We start from the raw sequence: 21,052 nt of genomic DNA, 5'->3' as shown, positions 1-21,052 counted from the left end.
TCAAATTACAAATCCGAATGTTGATACAAACGAATATTCGTAAATATTCTATAATCGTATGCTATTTACAGTTTTCGAATGTCACTTTCGAATTCGAATGTTTATAATTTGATCGAATGTCCACATTCGAAATTTCCAATTTAACATTCTATTTAACAAATACTATTCAGAAGTTCAATAGTTCATGTGGTAGGGAATCTAGTAAATGAATACATAATAGATACAAATATATCAATTTGAATGTTTCTATTTTGATCGAATATTGCATAATTTGAATATTACATTTAAATAAAGCATTTTAGAAATACTATTACAAATATATAAATTTGAATTTTTCGAATTCGAATATTGCATAATTGGAATATTACATTTAAAGAAAGCATTAGAAATACTATGACAAATATATAAATTCGAATTTTTCAAAACAAATATTTTCGAATGTAATCGTAAAGTTCGAAACCGAACATTCGAAAATTGAATGTTAGAATGTTATGTAAACATTCGAAATTCCACTCGAATGAACGAATGTGTTAAAATTAATTTCATTTTTCGAATGTTGTGAAACATTCGCCCATCCCTATTGAAAGCATAAAAATTGAGATTTTAAAGTACAACTTGTGTCTGATTTTCAAATATTTAATTTATGCTCAGATTGTATAACTAATATATATATTTATGGATTGGGGGGATGTGTCTAATGCTTATATAATATATTATATATGAAGTGAAGTGAATATGCATCTGTAATGAATTTAAAATGTTTGACTGTATTTCAAAATAAACAGCATTTGCTTTATTTCAGAATCTGATCCCAATGAGGTTTGGAAATTAATACATATTTAATAAGTTGTCCTATTAATATAATCATAGATATGAGTCCATATTTTAAACATCATTAAGACATGTGAAATGATTAAATGAAAGATCTTTATATTAAATAAGCAATAATAACGATGCTCAGATTTTTTTTATTTTTTTTTCTTAAAAATTATTCAGATTTTAGTGAAAACTTCCAAGAGTACATTCTGAGAGTTCTGGGTTTCCTGCTCACCCATAACTATTTCAAATTTGAGGGGGAGTTCTATCTCCAGAGGTGTGGGACAGCTATGGGGGCTAAGTTTGCCCCCTCCTATGCCAACCTTTTTATGGGTTGGTGGGAGCTGTCCCACATCTATGGAGATAGTAACTCCTACAGACATATGATCCATTTTTATGGACGTTACATTGATGACCTCCTCCTCATCTGGTGTGGCGGGGACTCAGAATTCTCAGAATTTGTTGACTCTCTGAATAATAACAATGTTGGTATTAAATTTACTTCTGAGTTAAGTAAGAATACCACTAACTTCCTGGATATCACATTGGAGGGTACTGAACAAGGTAGAATCATTAGTAGAATCTATCGTAAGCCCACAGCGGGCAATGCATTGCTACATGCCCACAGCTGTCATCCCCAGCATGTTCCTTTTGCTGTTGCAAAGGGACAATTTGTAAGGGTTAAACGCAATTGCACTTTAGATCACACTTACCAGGAACAATCGTTTGAACTCAGCAATCGATTAAAGAAAAGAGGATATTCTAACCATGTTGTTCATAGAGCTCAACAAGAAGTTCAGAAGCTCAATAGGAACAGCTTAGTCGAGGGATACTTAAAAACATCTCCCAGCATGACACATCCTTCCAAGGTGTAACCTTTGTCACCGATTATAGTTCGCAATACACTGAAATATGTAAGATAATTAAGAAACATTTTGCGTTTCTCTCTGCGGATGACAAATTGGAGACATGTGTCAGAGCTGGTGTAAGATGCTCCTATAGAAGAGCTAAGACTTTGGCTAATGCATTATCACCTTCATCCTTGCCTGAATTGAACAGACCGACGAGTGCTTGGTTAACCCATAAGGGTCTGTTCAAATGCAGACAGAAATGTCGGGTATGTGAGTACATTTTGGCATCTAACATTTTTAAATCTGAAGTTACGGGTGAAACTTTTCCCATCACTAGTTGCCTGAAATGTACTTCAACCTATGTTGTATATGTACTCACCTGCATTTCCTGTCACCTACAGTATGTAGGTCTAACAACAAATGAAGTAAAGGTACGCATTCGCAACCATTTGTCCACCATTCAAGCAGGAGAAGCTAGTACACCTCTGGTGAAACACTTTTCACAATGCCACAATAAGGACATTAAAAGTCTTAGATGGCAGGCTATTGAAAGAGTATGTTGTCCACCTAGAGGGGGTGATCGTGATCGGTTACTACAAAAGAGGGAGATGTATTGGATCTTTAAACTTCAGACCCGAGTACCTTCGGGTCTGAACTCTGAATATGATCTAATTAATTTCTGGAAATAATCATGTGGTCATTCATCTCCCTCTTTTGTATTGGCCTGATGTAAGGAAAATTATAAATTACAAGAGTAATATCTACACTAAATATCAATATACAAAAATACAGTAAGTCTACCATTTAGGAAGAGTCTATCATTCTAGCTTTTCCCACTCGAACCATTGCAATTTTAGAATAACTAACATCTTAGATAAAACATTTATAAAATTTTCATAATACCTCCTCATTTGTCTTTGTAATTCAGATACCACTCATTTTCATCTTTTTGTATAAATCTGCATCCAGTTTGAATGGCTTTAAGTTATTCTTATAAGCCAAATTTGTGTGATATGCTTCACCGAAATTATGTGGTTACGAATTCCCATTGTGTAATAATGGGCATCATATACATACCTCATGTTAAGTGTGAACACTGGGTTGATAATCCCCACCCCCCTATTATTTTAGGTAATTTGGTGTATCCTATAATGCTTATATTTTTTTCAAATGGATAACTAGACCATTTGATATGAATTACTCGCTTTGCATTAATCAGGGTTTAAAATTAAATTACCATTGCAGTTTGTAAAAATAAAAACAAACCTATATAATGAAATGAAATATAAACATAAAGATATTTCCTCTTAAAGTGTTCACAGTTCACATGGGGTTAAGTATTTATTCCAGCTTAAACTTGCCAATTAAATTTTAACCAATTGGATTTTCCCAGCCACCTTAAACAGGTGAGCAGGGATTTTACCTGTAGCTATGATTACGCCGTGAGCAGCGAAACATGTCAGCAGCAGTCTTTTCACAAGTTTTGCTGGAGTTGTGAGACATACCGTTTTTTGATCATGTATTCATGGATTATTTTTAAACTGAAATAAATCAAGTTTTGGATCTGCAAAAAGTCTCTGCAATTTGTTTCTTATTGCTATATATATATATATATATATATATATCATAATATTAGTTCCAACAGAGTTCTTCTTGCAGGTATGTATGGAATATAGAGATATGCTCAACAATGCAATGTAATACCTGTCGCGATCGCTCAGCTGCTGATCGCTTCTTTCTACAGCGCGGTAGCGCTTTCATTGGTTGCCTAGCAACCCTGTTCCTGTCGGCCCTTCCGATGACGTCAGGAGGCCTTCTTATTCCGGCGTCTCCTCTCATCGGTGCCTGTTTGTTTTACTCGTGGGCTTTTGTGAGTACAAATTTATTCCTGAATCTGTGCCTGTTTATTCTGAACCCTTATCCCCTACCTACCGGATATCGTTGCTGGACACTGCTTACCTGACTACTCTATTGGTTAACCCCTACCTGCCTGATAACACGTTGCTGGACACTGCTTACCTGACTACTCTATTGGTTAACCCCTACCTGCCTGATAACACGTTGCTGGACACTGCTTACCTGACAACTCTATTGGTTAACCCCTACCTGCCTGATAACACGTTGCTGGACACTGCTTACCTGACTACTCTATTGGTTAACCCCTATCTGCCTGATTACACGTTACTGGATATTGCTTACCGGACTACTCTATTGGTTAACCCCTACCTGCCTGATAACACGTTGCTGGACACTACTTACCTGACTACTCTATTGGTTAACCCAGTGGCGGCTGGTGACTTTTGAAGATGGGGGAGCACTAGCCCCGCCCCTCAGATGGCCCCGCCCATTTTATTGTGTGTGTATGTGTATATATATATATATATATATATATATATATATATATATATATATATATATATATATATATATATATATACATACACACACATACATACATACACACACACACACTATGCCAGTTACCTTAACACATTCTTGTACAAGGTGAGGGCAGTGTGTTATGTGTATTACTGTGTGTTGTATGTACATAACTAACCTGAAAGACAAGAGCACCACATACACACATACACCCTGCAGTTACTATATATATATATATATATATATATATATATATATATATATATATATATATATATATATATATATACTGGGTACTTGAGTCCTGTCACTGGGGCAGTATAAGGACTTTATAAATATATATATATATATATATATATATATATATATATATATATATATATATATATATATATATGTCCTTATACTGCCCCAGTGACAGGACTCAAGTACCCAGTATATATATATATACACCCAGAGACAAGCAGAATACACTTTTTAATAATGTTTAATACACACACTGTCTGACACTAAAGTAAAGGGGCATTTAATTTATATAGGTATCATTGTTATACCTACTATAAGGGGATCCACTGACATACATACATAGAGATACACACATACATACATACATAGTTACACAGAGATGCACAAACTTATACATACACAGAGATACACACATACATTCATGCAGAGATACACACACACAGATAGGCACCAACACATGCACACAGGCACACACAGATATAAGCAGACATACACTTATATATGCAGGGACAGTCACATGCATGGTAATATTATTTTTACAATACTCTTGGGACTTTTTCTTATTCTAAACTTGAGTTCCAGTCCAGCTCATTTAAATGTTCATAACATACAGCAGTGGTAGTGTATTAATAATCTGAGCTGAGGCTGAGCTAACCTTCTTTGTGCCACAGTACATACAGTATATTAAGTATTTTAGAGCATAAAACTTTAGCAACTAACTCACAGACTGACCTCTATCACATAGTTGCTGCTTCAAGTGCCGTGCAGAAGACAGAGTTGTAAATTTAAACTGGAGCTGTCCTCTCCCTCATGACCTCCTGCCCTGCAGCATGCATAGGAAAACACTGATTCACAATTTAACCCCATGGCTACCAAAAAGGGCTGAAATACACTGCTTAGGAATAAACTGCAGTCCTTTCTGGCAGCCAGGGAGTTAAATTGTGTTCAGCATGTTACGGAGTCTTTTTTTCTATTAAGTATTGGTAATTCAAATGTCAAGGGTGAAGTGTTTACCGGGTGGGTCCCACATTTAAGTACATGATCACAACACTTTCCCTGACAGGCTCAGAAATGATCCGTCAGGTAGGAGGAAGAGACAGACTTAGTAGAACAACAACAAGTAAGGGGACGCAGCACATATTCCACAGCACAGCCATGACTTACCTCCTTCCTTCCACTTTCTGCATTTGCCGACAGAGCGCTCATACCCCCAGCTCTCCACAGCACACTTGAGCGCGCTCCCGCCCCTCACCTTAAAAAAGTTACAGCTTCAGCCAAGCGTCATCACTCACAGTCACGTGATGATGCTCTACTTTGTCACTGGCTGCTGCCTTTCTCTGTGAATAACACCTCCCACAGATCGCACAGTCTGAAGTGTGCGATACACAAAGTATAGGGATGGGGAGGCTGGGAGCTGCGCAGGCTGCAAATTTAAGATGCGCATAGCACACTGCCATATATCTAGCTACCGCACGTGCGGTTAGTGTATAAATGATAGAATAAAAAATAAAAAAAAATTTTTTTCCTTCTTAAACAAACTGTTTGAATTTTTTGGGGGACAAAAAAAAAATATAATTTTTACAGTAGGGGGCTATTGGAAACATTATATTTTTTTTCTTCTGTTTTTTCTTTCTATCTTCTGGGCTTCTTCTGGGCTTCTGAGGGGGGCACGTGCGATTGTGCTCAAATGGAGGAGCCTCCACTGGGTTAACCCCTACCTGCCTGATAGCACGTTGCTGGACACTGCTTACCTGACTACTCTATTGGTTAACCCTATCTGCCTGATTACATGTTACTGGATATTGCTTGCCTGACTATTCTATTGGTTAACCATTACCTGCCTGATTACACGTTGCTGGACATTGCTTGCCTGATTACTCTATTGATTAACCCTTTCTACACGAAGTTTCTTCTCCTGACCCTGCTGTGCCATCTTCCAGTCTATTACTGTGAGTATATATTATACTACAGCTGTCGCAGGGTCAGGTCCTGGTATATACTCACTGTGCTAGGGTGTTATTAACCTCATTCTAGCATTTGGGTCTAACTCTGGACTTTACCTATCCTGACAATACCAGAATATTAAATGCTATGATTCTAATAAGATCAAATAATTATGAATATGGTACTAGAGATATACCCATGTTTAGTCTCAAAAATACATGATAAATTATATTAGATGGGCCATATACTGAACAAACAGTTTATTAAAGCTAGACAATTATAAATGTATTAAATATACATTGCTATAAAACATATATATAGTTGAAATACAGTTAAGATTTTGCAAACAAAGCTACATTCCAGTTAAATGTTGCCCCTGGTGTTCAGTGAGAGAATTACAACCAGAGATATTCAACCATGGGGGTTACTTTATAGTTGCAACGCTAGTATTAAATAGACCAGTGTATTTCATATATTAAATATACTAGCGCTAAGTCAATTATTATTGAGAAAAGGGTCAGGCACTAATATTTATAAATTCGACTGAGTTACTGTGATATATTTAAGAAATTGCGTTTACAATTGTGGCTAAGTTGGAATTATTTAATGCTATATTAATTGGTATATGTTGAGCTGATAAATTTGTGTAAAAATCTCTGGTTAATTATTTAAAGTATTATAAGACTATTTTGGGTAATATAGTATTCCTTGAAAATTTCATTAGACTGTGGGAGTTAAGCTAAGATTTCATTGTGAGATTTGGACATAGGGGAGGGCAAACGTTGTTAAATAAGCTATATATACTGAATTGGTTAAACTTTCTGGCTATATATAAATTGTTATAGTATAATTCATGTGTGATATTTAATAAGCAATTAATTTTGAGTTAATTTATAGAAATATTGTGTCCATAATATTGAGGTAACAGACGATTTAATTGAATAGTGATTAATCTAAATATCTCTATAGCCAGCTTTATATTTTAATACATAAATATAATTAATGTTGGTCAGAATTTAGGAATATTTTAAATTGAGATTAAATATAATTTTTTAGAATAATTCTGTCAAATGTATTGACATCTCAATAGTATTATTTTGGAGTACACTACAGAGATTTGATATTTCACTGAAGTGTACTGATAAGATTCTACTATATTAATTGGAAATATTGCTGACAATAATTTGATACTGCTATAATTATTAATATTCATAATCATAACACGTTGGTGGCAACTGCTGCTGATAAATACACCAACATTACTGGAGGACACTCCTGAGACGTATCAATAACCCACTGGTTGGGTGCAGGAAAATAAGTAAACTAGAGGTATATTTAGTTTTTGTGCTCCCCTAGGCACTGAAAAATCTGCTGCCCCTGAAAACAGTGACTAATACTTTTATCTGATATTTTTCACAGCCAGAGGTCAGGGACACATGGAGAAGTCATGTATCCCCACTAAACATACAGAGATCATTGATTTGTAATAAAATTAATAAATACAATATTTGGAGTATTCAGGAGTAGGAGGGTCTAATCTTATATAATTAATACCCCTCAATTTACTGCATTAGGCACCGGCCTATTTGTCGTAGGTCAAAATCTGACTATGATGGGATATAGTAATTGGATATAGCTTTGAAGTAATGATGTCACCAACGGTCCCTGACATTAGCACTTGCTTGGGCACCTCTAAGAGACCAGTAGCGCTGAGGGGATGATGTCATGACAGTAGTGAGCATGGGATCCTGCAGTGACAACTGATGACAAGTGACATATCTAAGTGCAGATGTTAGGAGTTAGCAGACCAGATTTCTTTTGCTGCCGTTCAGCATTATCAGCAGTGGAGGGTTTGGGGACAGCAGACACAGACCAGGGCAAAATCTTCTAACCAAACTGATTATTAGTTACATTATTGCTGTGCGGTCCAACCTAAATCCTCAGGGTAATAATGCAGCTTCCAGTGCTTCTCATCCGGCTCTTCTGCTTAGATTCTGCTGCACATTTTTGCAAATCTTTAAAATCAAATGGGATCTGGTGTAGCTGATAAAGGCTTTGATTGTACCCTGCCAGGTGCTACCAGTGCCACCAGTGACTGAAAGAAAAGCTTTTTAGATGCTGTTGTTCTTTTCGACTAGGCTTAACAGACGCTGTATGCAGAGCAGTGGGTGCAGCTTCTTTTAAGCTTTTGTGGCAGTCAGTACAGCTAATGACTGGTTTGCTCCAGGGCTGGAAGCACAGGCTAGCACATACCATCAGCAGGGTGAAACACAGCCTTTAATCAGACACGTCATTGGGAGTGACATATGACTGTATCATTGGGAGTAACGTATCCCAGTATCATTGGGAGTGACGTATCCCAGTATCATTAGGAGTGACATATTTCTGTATCATTGGGAGTGACGTATCCCAGTATCATTAGGAGTGACATATTTCTGTATCATTGGGAGTGACGTATCCCAGTATCATTAGGAGTGACATATTTCTGTATCATTGGTAGTGACGTATCCCTGTATAATTGGGAGTGACATATCACTGTATAATTGTGGGAGTGACATATCTCTGTATCATTGGGAGTGATGTATCTCTGTGTCATTGGGAGTGACATATCACTGTATCATTGGGAGTGACATATCCCTGTATCATTGGGAGTGATGTATCCCTGTATCATTAGGAGTGACGTATCTCTGTATCATTGGGAGTGACGTATCTGTGTATCATTGGGAGGGACGTATCCCTGTATCATTGGGAGTGACGTATTCCTGTGTCACTGTGAGTGACGTATCATTGGGGGTGACAAATCTCTGTATCATTGGGGGTGACGTATCTCTGTATCATTGGGAGTGACGTATCTCTGTATCATTGGGAGTGACGTATCCCTGTATCATTGGGAGTGACGTATCTCTGTATCATTGGGAGTGATGTATCATTGGCAGTGATGTATCTCTGTATCATTGGGAGTGACATATCCCTGTATCATTGGGAGTGACGTATCTCTGTATCATTGGGAGTGACGTATCCCTGTATCATTGGAAGTGACATATCCCTGTATCATCGGGAGGGACGTATCCCTATATCATTGGGAGTGACGTATCCCTGTATCATCGGGCGGGACGTAACCCTGTATCATTGGGAGTGACGTATCCCTGTATCATTGGGAGTTATGTATCCCTGTGTCATTGGGAGTGGCATATCCCTGTATCATTGGGAGTGACGTATCCCTGTATCATTGGGAGTGACGTATCTCTGTATCATTGGGAGTGACGTATCCCTGTATCATTGGGAGTGACATATCCCTGTATCATCGGGAGGGACGTATCCCTGTATCATTGGGAGTGACGTATCCCTGTATCATCGGGCGGGACATATCCCTGTATCATTGGGAGTGACGTATCCCTGTATCATTGGGAGTTATGTATCCCTGTGTCATTGGGAGTGGCATATCCCTGTATCATTGGGAGTGACGTATCCCTGTATCATTGGGAGTGACGTATCACTATATCATTGGGAGTGACGTATCCCTGTATCATTGGGAGTGACGTATTTCTGTATCATTGGGAGTGACGTATCACTGTATCATTGGGAGTGACATATCACTGTATCATCGGGAGTATTGTATCACTGTATTACTGGGATGAACAGATCCTAAAAACATTTTTTGTGTTATTTCTGTGTGTTTTTCTTACTTGTGACTGTTTCTGTTGTATCAGCTGTAGCACATCATTGGTTAGTTGATAATCCTTGGATCTTGCATCAGTAAAAACATAAATAAATGATCCTGGGAGTGAGATTTCTAAAGCAATTTTAATAGCACCAACGCTCATTTCTGGGCAATCCCCACCGCCCTGTAGAGTTAAAAACACAAATGTAAATTATTTATTCATAAACAGAATTCAAGTACAGTTATAATTATGACAATGTATAAGTAGTGGGCATGTCAATCTGCTATGTGTGTATTAGTGTGTGTTCCTGTCAGCCTGTGTGTATGATTGTGTGTGCCTAAGTCAGCCTGTTGTGTTTCATTGTGCGTACATAAGTCAGCCTGTTGTGTATCATTTTGTGTACCTAAGTCAGCCTGTTGTGTATCATTGTGTGTACCTACGTCAGCCTGTGTATCATTGCATGTACCTAAGTCAGCCTGTGTATGCAGTGTGTGTACCTAAGTCAGCCTGTGTATCAGTGTGTATACCTAAGTCAGCCTGTGTCTGCAGTGTGTGTTCCTAAGCCAGCCTGTGTATGTAGTGTGTGTACCTAAATCACTCTGTGCATTCAGTGTGTATACCTAAGTCAGCCTGTGTATGCAGTGTGTGTTCCTAAGTCAGCCTGTGTATGCAGTGTGTGTACCTTAATCACCCTGTGTATTCAGTGTGTATACCTAAGTCAGCCTGTGTATGCAGTGTGTGTTCCTAAGTCAGCCTGTGTATGCAGTGTGTGTACCTAAATCACCCTGTGTATTCAGTGTGTATACCTAAGTCAGCCTGTGTATGCAGTGTGTGTTCCTAAGTCAGCCTGTGTATGCAGTGTGTGTACCTAAATCACCCTGTGTATTCAGTGTGTATACCTAAGTCAGCCTGTGTATGCAGTGTCTGTTCCTAAGTCAGCATATGTGTGTATCATGGTGTGTTCCTAAGTCAGCCTGTTTTCATGATTGTGTGTTCCTAAGTCAGCCTGTTGTGCATGCAGTGTGTGTACCTAAGTCAGCCTGTTGTGTATCATTGTGTGTTCCTAAGTCAGCCTGTGTGTATGATTGTGTGTACCTAAGTCAGCCTGTTGTGTATCATTGTGTGTACCTAAGTCAGCCTGTGTATCATTGTGTGTACCTAAGTCAGTCTGTGTATGCAGTGTGTGTACCTAATTCAGCTTGCGTATGAAGTGTGTATACCTAAGTCAGCCTGTGTATGCAGTGTGTGTTCCTAAGTCAGCCTGTGTATGCAGTGTGTGTACCTAAATCACCCTGTGTATTCAGTGTATATACCTAAGTCAGCCTGTGTATGCAGGCTGACTTAGGTACACACACTGCATACACAGGCTGACTTAGGTACACAAAGCCTGTTGTGTATCATTGTGTGTACCTAAGTCAGCCTGTTGTGTATCATTGTGTGTTCCTAAGTCAGCCTGTGTATCAGTTTGTATACCTAAGTCAGCCTGTTGTGTATCATTGTGTGTTCCTGTCAGCCTGTGTATCAGTTTGTATACCTAAGTCAGACTGTGTATGCAGTGTGTGTACCTAAGTCAGCCTGTGTATGCAGTGTATGTACCTAAGTCAGCCTGTGTGTGTACCTAAGTCAGCCTGTCTATGCAGTGTGTGCACCTAAATCACCCTGTGTATTCAGTGTGTATACATAAGTCAGCCTGTGTATGCAGTTTGTGTACCTAAGTCAGTCTGTGCATCAGTGTGTATACCTAAGTCAGCCTGTGTATGCAGTGTGTGTTCCTAAGTCAGCATATGTGTGTATCATGGTGTGTTCCTAAGTCAGCCTGTGTGCATGATTGTGTGTTCCTAAGTCAGCCTGTTGTGCATGCAGTGTGTGTACCTAAGTCAGCCTGTGTATCATTGTGTGTACCTAAGTCAGCCTGTGTATGCAGTGTGTGTACCTAAGTCAGCCTGTGTATGAAGTGTGTGTTCCTAAGTCAGCCTGTGTATGCAGTGTGTGTACCTAAATCACCCTGTGTATTCAGCGTGTATACCTAAGTCAGCCTGTGTATGCAGTGTGTGTTCCTAAGTCAGCCTATGTGTGTATCATGGTGTGTTCCTAAGTCAGCCTGTGTTCATGATTGTGTGTTCCTAAGTCAGCCTGTTGTGCATGCAGTGTGTGTACCTAAATCAGCCTGTTGTGTATCATTGTGTGTTCCTAAGTCAGCCTGTGTGTATGATTGTGTGTACCTAAGTCAGCCTGTTGTGTATCATTGTGTGTACCTAAGTCAGCTTGTGTATTATCTTTGTGTACCTAAGTCAGCCTGTGTGTGTGAGTGTGTGTACCTAAGTCAGCCTGTTGTGTATGCAGTGTGTGTACCTAAGTCTGCCTGTGTATGCAGTGTGTGTACCTAAGTCAGCCTGTGCATGCAGTGTGTGTACCTAAGTCAGCCTGTGTATGCAGTTTGTGTACCTAATTCAGCCTGTGTATGACGTGTGTGTGCCTAAGTCAGGTTGTGTATGCAGTGTGTGTTCCTAAGTCAGCCTATGTGTGTATCATGGTATATTCCTAAGTCAGCCTGTGTGTATGATTGTGTGTTAGAAAGTCAGCCTGTTGTGTTTCATTGTGTATACCTAAGTCAGCCTGTTGTGTATCATTGTGTGTTCCTAAGTCAGCCTGTGTGTATGAGTGTGTGTACCTAAGTCAGCCTGTTGTGTATCATTGTGTGTTCCTAAGTCAGCCTGTGTATCAGTGTGTATACCTAAGTCAGCCTGTGTATGCAGTGTGTGTACATAAGTCAGCCTGTTGTGTATGCAGTGTGTGTACCTAAGTCTGCCTGTGTATGCAGTGTGTGTACCTAAGTCAGCCTGTGCATGCAGTGTGTGTACCTAAGTCAGCCTGTGTATGCAGTTTGTGTACCTAATTCAGCCTGTGTATGAAGTGTGTGTGCCTAAGTCAGGTTGTGTATGCAGTGTGTGTTCCTAAGTCAGCATATGTGTGTATCATGGTGTGTTCCTAAGTCAGCCTGTGTGCATGATTGTGTGTTCCTAAGTCAGCCTGTTGTGCATGCAGTGTGTGTACCTAAGTCAGCCTGTGTATCATTGTGTGTACCTAAGTCAGCCTGTGTATGAAGTGTGTGTGCCTAAGTCAGTCTGTGTATGCAGTATCATTGTGTGTTCCTAAGTAAGCCTGTGTGTATGAGTGTGTGTACCTAAGTCAGCCTGTTGTGTATCATTGTGTGTTCCTAAGTCAGCCTGTGTATCAGATTGTATACCTAAGTCAGTCTGTGTATGCAGTGTGTGTTCCTAAGTCAGCCTATGTGTGTATCATGGTGTGTTCCTAAGTCAGCCTGTGTGTATGATTCTGTGTTCCTAAGTCAGCCTGTTGTGTTTCATTGTGTGTACCTAAGCCAGCCTGCTGTGTACCATTGTGTGTTCCTAAGTCAGCCTGTGTGTATGAGTGTGTGTACCTAAGTCAGCCTGTTGTGTTTCATTGTGTGTTCCTAAGTCAGCCTGTGTATCAGTTTGTATACCTAAGTCAGACTGTGTATGCAGTGTGTGTACCTAAGTCAGCTTGTGTATGCAGTGTATGTACCTAAGTCAGCCTGTGTGTGTACCTTAAGACAGCCTGTCTATGCAGTGTATGTACCTAAGTCAGCCTGTGTGTGTACCTAAGTCAGCTTGTGTATGCAGTGTATGTACCTAAGTCAGCCTGTGTGTGTACCTAAGTCAGCCTGTCTATGCAGTGTGTGTACCTACGTCAGCCTGTGTATGTACCTAAGTCAGCCTGTGTGTGTACCTAAGTCAGCCTGTCTATGCAGTGTGTGTACCTAAGTCAGCCTGTCTATGCAGTGTATGTACCTAAGTCAGCCTGTCTATGCAGTGTGTGTACCTAAGTCAGCCTGTCTATGTAGTGTATGTACCTAAGTCAGCCTGTCTATGCAGTGTGTGTACCTACGTCAGCCAGTCTATGCAGTGTGTGTACCTAAGTCAGCCTGTCTATGCAGTGTATGTACCTACGTCAGCCTGTGTGTGTACCTAAGTCAGCCTGTCTATACAGTGTGTGTACCTACGTCAGCCTGTGTGTGTACCTAAGTCAGCCTGTGTGTGTACCTAAGTCAGCCTGTCTATGCAGTGTATGTACCTAAGTCAGCCTGTGTGTATACCTAAGTCAGCCTGTCTATGCAGTGTGTGTACCTAAGTCAGCCTGTCTATGCAGTGTATGTACCTAAGTCAGCCTGTCTATGCAGTGTGTGTACCTAAGTCAGCCTGTCTATGTAGTGTATGTACGGTTGTACCTAAGTCAGCCTGTCTATGCAGTGTGTGTACCTAAGTCAGCCTGTCTATGCAGTGTATGTACCTACGTCAGCCTGTGTGTGTACCTAAGTCAGCCTGTCTATGCAGTGTGTGTACCTACGTCAGCCTGTCTATGCAGTGTGTGTACCTAAGTCAGCCTGTCTATGCAGTGTGTGTACCTACGTCAGCCTGTGTGTGTACCTAAGTCAGCCTGTCTATGCAGTGTATGTACCTAAGTCAGCCTGCGTGTGTACCTAAGTCAGCCTGTCTATGCAGTGTGTGTACCTACGTCAGCCTGTGTGTGTACCTAAGTCAGCCTGTCTATGCAGCGTGTGTTCCTACGTCAGCCTGTCTATGCAGTGTGTGTACCTACGTCAGCCTGTGTGTGTACCTAAGTCAGCCTGTCTATGCAGTGTGTGTACCTACGTCAGCCTGTGTGTGTACCTAAGTCAGCCTGTCTATGCAGTGTGTGTACCTACGTCAGCCTGTGTGTGTACCTAAGTCAGCCTGTCTATGCAGTGTATGTACCTAAGTCTGCCTGCGTGTGTAGCTAAGTCAGCCTGTCTATGCAGTGTGTGTACCTACGTCAGCCTGCGTGTGTAGCTAAGTCAGCCTGTCTATGCAGTGTGTGTACCTACGTCAGCCTGTGTGTGTACCTAAGTCAGCCTGTCTATGCAGTGTGTGTACCTACGTCAGCCTGTGTGTGTACCTAAGTCAGCCTGTCTATGCAGTGTATGTACCTAAGTCAGCCTGCGTGTGTAGCTAAGTCAGCCTGTCTATGCAGTGTGTGTACCTACGTCAGCCTGCGTGTGTAGCTAAGTCAGCCTGTCTATGCAGTGTGTGTACCTACGTCAGCCTGCGTGTGTAGCTAAGTCAGCCTGTCTATGCAGTGTGTGTACCTACGTCAGCCTGCGTGTGTAGCTAAGTCAGCCTGTCTATGCAGTGTATGTACCTAAGTAAGCCTGCGTGTGTAGCTAAGTCAGCCTGTCTATGCAGTGTGTGTACCTAAGTCAGCTTGTGTATGCAGTGTATGTACCTAAGTCAGCCTGCGTGTGTAGCTAAGTCAGCCTGTCTATGCAGTGTGTGTACCTACGTCAGCCTGCGTGTGTAGCTAAGTCAGCCTGTCTATGCAGTGTGTGTACCTAAGTCAGCTTGTGTATGCAGTGTATGTACCTAAGTCAGCCTGCGTGTGTAGCTAAGTCAGCCTGTCTATGCAGTGTGTGTACCTACGTCAGCCTGCGTGTGTAGCTAAGTCAGCCTGTCTATGCAGTGTATGTACCTAAGTCTGCCTGCGTGTGTAGCTAAGTCAGCCTGTCTATGCAGTGTGTGTACCTACGTCAGCCTGCGTGTGTAGCTAAGTCAGCCTGTCTATGCAGTGTGTGTACCTACGTCAGCCTGTGTATGTATCATTGTAAATATCTGAGTAACTTTAATTTGGGATTTTATACATATCACAATTATTTTCATTGTTCACTTAAAATGTGGCCTTAGAATAAAAAGCTACTAGCGGCATTGATGTCATGAACTATTTATCAAGATAAAAGAAGTAAATAAGCAGGTAGTTTATTTTATTACCAAATCAGATTGTTTAGTGTAAATACATAGCACTGAGCCAGCTGTTAATGACACAGTCTTTTGATGTTCTTTGGTCTGTATTCTGGAAAAAAATGGTTAGGTTTTCAAAGGAAAAAGTACAGTAAAGTCGCTTATTAACTCACAAAACAATCAAGTTCGCGCTCACACGCACAGAGAGTGACCACAGAGCAAGCAGAGAGATTGTCACATGTCGTGTGTGTACAAAGCTTTGCCAGAAAACACAGCAGATGCAGTAAATCTCAGTGGAACTTTATAACCTAACAGATACATTTAACTGCAGCAGTTTAGAGCGGATACAAATCAGTAGAGCTCGGTTTGGCATTACAAGTTGCTACGCTGTAGCATTATTGTGCAAACACTACTAATGCTCCAATTTCACATGTAGTTGCAGTAATCAGTAATGTATGTGTCTGTGCGTGTTTGTGTGTATGTGTGTAGTGTGTTTGTGTGTATGTGTGCAGTGTGTGTATGTATGTGTGTAGTTTGTGTTTGTGTGCATGTGTGTAGTGTGTGTTTGTATGCATGTGTGTAGTTTGTGTATGTGTTTGTGTGTGTTTTGTGTGTATGTGTGTAGTGTGTTTGTGTGTATGTGTGCAGTGTGTGTATGTATGTGTGTAGTTTGTGTTTGTGTGCATGTGTGTAGTGTGTGTTTGTATGCATGTGTATAGTTTGTGTATGTGTTTGTGTGTGTTTTGTGTGTATGTGTGTAGTGTGTTTGTGTGTATATGTGCAGTGTGTGTATGTATGTGTGTAGTTTGTGTTTGTGTGCATGTGTGTAGTGTGTGTTTGTATGCATGTGTGTAGTTTGTGTATGTGTTTGTGTGTGTTTTGTGTGTATGTGTGTAGTGTGTTTGTGTGTATGTGTGCAGTGTGTGTATGTATGTGTGTAGTTTGTGTTTGTGTGCATGTGTGTAGTGTGTGTTTGTATGCATGTGTATAGTTTGTGTATGTGTTTGTGTGTGTTTTGTGTGTATGTGTGTAGTGTGTTTGTGTGTATATGTGCAGTGTGTGTATGTATGTGTGTAGTTTGTGTTTGTGTGCATGTGTGTAGTGTGTGTTTGTATGCATGTGTGTAGTTTGTGTATGTGTTTGTGTGTGTTTTGTGTGTATGTGTGTAGTGTGTTTGTGTGTATGTGTGCAGTGTGTGTTTGTATGTATGTGTGTAGTTTGTGTATGTGTGTAGTGTGTGTATGTGTGTAGTTTGTGTTTGTGTGCATGTGTGTAGTGTGTGTTTGTATGCATGTGTGTAGTTTGTGTATGTGTTTGTGTGTGTTTTGTGTGTATGTGTGTAGTGTGTTTGTGTGTATGTGTGCAGTGTGTGTTTGTATGTATGTGTGCAGTGTGTGTTTGTATGTATGTGTGTGTTTGTGTGTATCTATTTGTGTGTATGTGTGTAGTTTGTGTATGTCTGTGTTTGTGTGTAGTTTGTGTATGTGTTTGTGTGTGTTTGTGTGTATGTGTGTAGTTTGTGTATGTGTGTAGTGTGTGTTTGTGTGTATGTGTGTAGTTTGTGTATGTGTGTAGTGTGTGTTTGTGTGTATGTGTGTAGTGTGTGTTTGTGTGTATGTGTGTAGTTTGTGTATGTGTGTAGTGTGTGTTTGTGTGTATGTGTGTAGTGTGTGTTTGTGTGTATGTGTGTAGTTTGTGTATGTGTGTGTTTGTGTGTATGTGTGTAGTTTGTGTATGTGTGTGTGTTGTGTGTAGTTTGTGTATGTGTAGTGTGTGTTTGTGTGTATGTGTGTAGTTTGTGTATGTGTGTAGTGTGTGTTTGTGTGTATGTGTGTAGTTTGTGTATGTGTGTAGTGTGTGTTTGTGTGTATGTGTGTAGTTTGTGTATGTGTGTGTTTGTGTGTAGTTTGTGTATGTGTGTAGTGTGTGTTTGTGTGTAGGAACACTGCAGAGATGAACATGAGCAGGATATGGCTAGGAACTGACAGTCACGTGCTTATGTTGCATGTCCCTCATATATCCATTGATTACAATCTCCCAGTGACATCACTTATATATATTGGTTTTTCGTCTTTGTTTTTTATACCAGTTTTTGGTTGTACAAGTTTGTTAACATGCACATACATTTATGTTGTTTATTTCTAGGTTTTGGTGTATAGTAATTTCTGTAAGGAAGTGTCTCTATAACGTTTTTGTAATTGTATTTTTGAATTACAAATAACAACAGCTATATAAAAGATAAAAAGAGTGCTTGATTCCCTGTCTTTCTTTTGGTAGTGGATATCACTGCCATAATTCTTTCTCCATTTTTATCTAATTGTATGTAGAAGCTGTCCCTATCAACCAATAAGCAATAAATACCAAGGAATCCGTTGCAGTTTCTTTTAGTTTCAGTTCAAATTTAAACAGCTTTTTCTTTTTTTAAATTCTGCTCTTTCATATGCATTACAGGGAAATGTTCCTTTATACACATACACTACTGGGCAAAAGTTGTAGGCAGGAGTGAAAAAAATGCTGTAAAGTAAGAATGATTTCAGAATGTAGAAATGTTAATAGTTCATTTTATATCAGTTAACAAAATGCAAAGTTAGTGAACAGAAGAAAAATCTAAATTAAATCAATATTTGGTGTGACCACCCTTTGAGGCCTATTTATCAAAGGTCTTGCAGAACTGATCCGACAGTGCGGATCAGGTCCGCAAGACCTCGCTGAATGCGGAGAGCAATACGCTCTGCGTATTCAGCATTGCACCAGCAGGGGGTGTCAATCAACTTGATCGTACTCGATCGGGTTGAATTACGGCAATGTCTGTCCGCCTGCTCAGAGCAGGCAGACAAGGTTATGGAGCAGTGGTCTTTAGACAGCTGCTTCATAACTGCTGATTCCTGCGAGCCTGCGGGCTCGCCAGAAACACAGGCCCTCAAGCTCCATTCGGAGCTTGATAAATGGGCCTCTTTGTCTTCACCACAAAATCAGTTCTTCTAGATGCACTTGCGCACAGTTTTTTAAGGAACTCAGCAGGTAGCAGGTTCCAAACATTTTTGGGAATTTACCACAGTCCGCCTGTGTATTTAGGCAGCCTCAGTTCCTTCTGTCTCTTCATATAATCCCAGACAGACTCAATAATTTTGAGATTAGGGCCCTGTGTGGGCCATACCATCACACCCAGGACTCCTCTTTATACTGAAGATAGTTCTTAATGACTTTGACTGTATACTTGGGGTCATTGTCATGCTGCTAAATAAATATGGGGTTAATTAGATGTCTCCCTGATGGTATTGCATGATGGATACGTTTCTGCCGTTACTTTTCATCATTGAGGAAACCATTAATTCTGAACAAATCTGTTCCTCGCCAAGTTTTATTCCTCCTACACAGCTGTTTCTATTTCAGTTAATAATGATGATCATTAGCACTGCCTACAAAATCCCTGACTTTGTGCAATTATACCTAGAAGAATTGATGATATTATAAAGGGTGGTAACAACAAATATTGATTTAATTTAGATTTGTCTTCTGTTCACTCACTTCACATTTTGTTAACTGATAAAAATAAACTATTAACATTTTAAATTTTACAGCATTTTTACTTTACAGCAATTTTTCACACCTGCCTAAAACTTTTGCACCGTAGTATAAATGCCAAGTGACATAAGTGTAATAATAAAATGCTATATCAAATGATCTTAGCATTTCACTAACTTGTCCCTTTAACACCACACTGTATGTGACTTACATTGTTCTCAAATACTGATACTAACCTGCACATACAGTTCCTTCAACTCATCCTGGAATTTCACTGCATCTGTTGTAATTGTTACTGGCCCAATATCTGCAAACAAAGACAATTAGTCACTAATTCCCTCTGATTGCATAGAGGTGCAACAGGCTATAAACATGACATGGGATAGACAAATGTTTGGTATCATTTTACATTGTATCCTTTTCTTTCTTTATTTGTTAAATAGCAAAACGCATTTATGTTTATAATAAGCTCTACCGAAGACATTCTTGTTTTACACGAGATAGATACTGAATAGATAGTCAGATAGACAGAGATAGATAAACAGACAGACAGAGATAGATAAACAGACAGAGATAGATAAACAGACAGGGATAGACAAACAGACAGACAGAGATAGATAGACAGAGATAGATAGACAGACAGACAGAGAGAGATAGATAGATAGATAGATAGATAGATATATGATAGATAGATAGATAGATAGATATATGATAGATAGATAGATAGATAGATAGATAGATAGATAGATAGATGGCTCACTGGTTTAAGGTTCTGCTAAGAAACTACAATGCTTGCCGTTCCTGAGCAGGATTTAAACTATATGTTTACACCTTTTGGCCAATAATGCCCCTGGAATGCTCAACTCTTCCAACTGAACACCTGTGACCCTGCCCATCTGTACTGACTCCACCCATTGAATACCTGTGACCCTGCCCATCTGTACTGACTCCACCCATTGAATACCTGTGACCCTGCCTATCTGTACTGACTTCACCCATTGAATACCTGTGACCCATCCATCTGTACTGACTCCACCCATTAAATACATGTGACCCTGCCCATCTGTACTGACTCCACCCATTGAATACCTGTGACCCTGCCCATCTGTACTGACTCCACCCTTTGAATACCTGTGACCCTGCCCATCTGTACTGACTCCACCCATTGAATACCTGTGACCCTGCCCATTTGTACTGACTCCACCCTTTGAATACCTGTGACCCTGCCCATCTGTACTGACTCCACCCATTGAATACCTGTGACCCTGCCCATCTGTACTGACTCCACCCATTGAATACCTGTGACCCTGCCCATCTGTACTGACTCCACCCATTGAATACCTGTGACCCTGCCTATCTGTACTGACTCTACCCACTTAAAACATGCGACCCACCCATCTGTACTGACTCCACCCACTGAACACCAGAGACTCAGCTCACATGCTTTTCTGAGTCAGATAGGGTAAACTGTCACCTCCTCATTAATCTGTTGCTTAAAGGAACACTCAATCAAAATTAAACTTTCATTATTCAGATAGAGCATGCAATTTTGAACAACTTTCCAATTTACTGCTATTAACTAAATGTGCGCAGTCTTTTTATATTTAAACATTTTGAGTCACCAGCTCCTACTGAGCATGTGCAAGAATAAGTGTGTATGCATTTGTTAATGGCTAATGGCTGTCACATGGTACGTGTATGCATTTGTGAATGGCTAATGGCTGTCACATGGTACAGGGGGAGTGGAAAGATACATAACTTTTAAAATTGTCAGAAAAAAATCTACTACTCATTTGAAGTTCAGACTAAGTGCTAT

The 21,052-nt window shown here is 39.9% G+C and overlaps 1 protein-coding gene across 1 annotated transcript in view; it reads right to left on the bottom strand.

Annotated features, from left to right (window-relative positions):
- The window catches only part of HMCN1 (hemicentin 1), a 297,578-nt gene that overhangs the window by 247,550 nt on the left and 28,976 nt on the right, over nucleotides 1–21,052 (bottom strand). The window contains exons 2-3 of the mRNA XM_053693857.1: nucleotides 19,473–19,543; nucleotides 9,923–10,081 (exon numbers count right to left, since the gene is read on the bottom strand). Coding sequence (XP_053549832.1) covers nucleotides 9,923–10,081; nucleotides 19,473–19,543 — 230 coding nt within the window. The remainder of the gene's footprint in view (nucleotides 1–9,922; nucleotides 10,082–19,472; nucleotides 19,544–21,052) is intronic.

This window comes from Bombina bombina, chromosome 10, assembly GCF_027579735.1.
Source record: "Bombina bombina isolate aBomBom1 chromosome 10, aBomBom1.pri, whole genome shotgun sequence".
Taxonomy (NCBI): Eukaryota; Metazoa; Chordata; class Amphibia; order Anura; family Bombinatoridae; genus Bombina; species Bombina bombina.
This window is presented reverse-complemented; position numbering and strand designations above follow the sequence as displayed.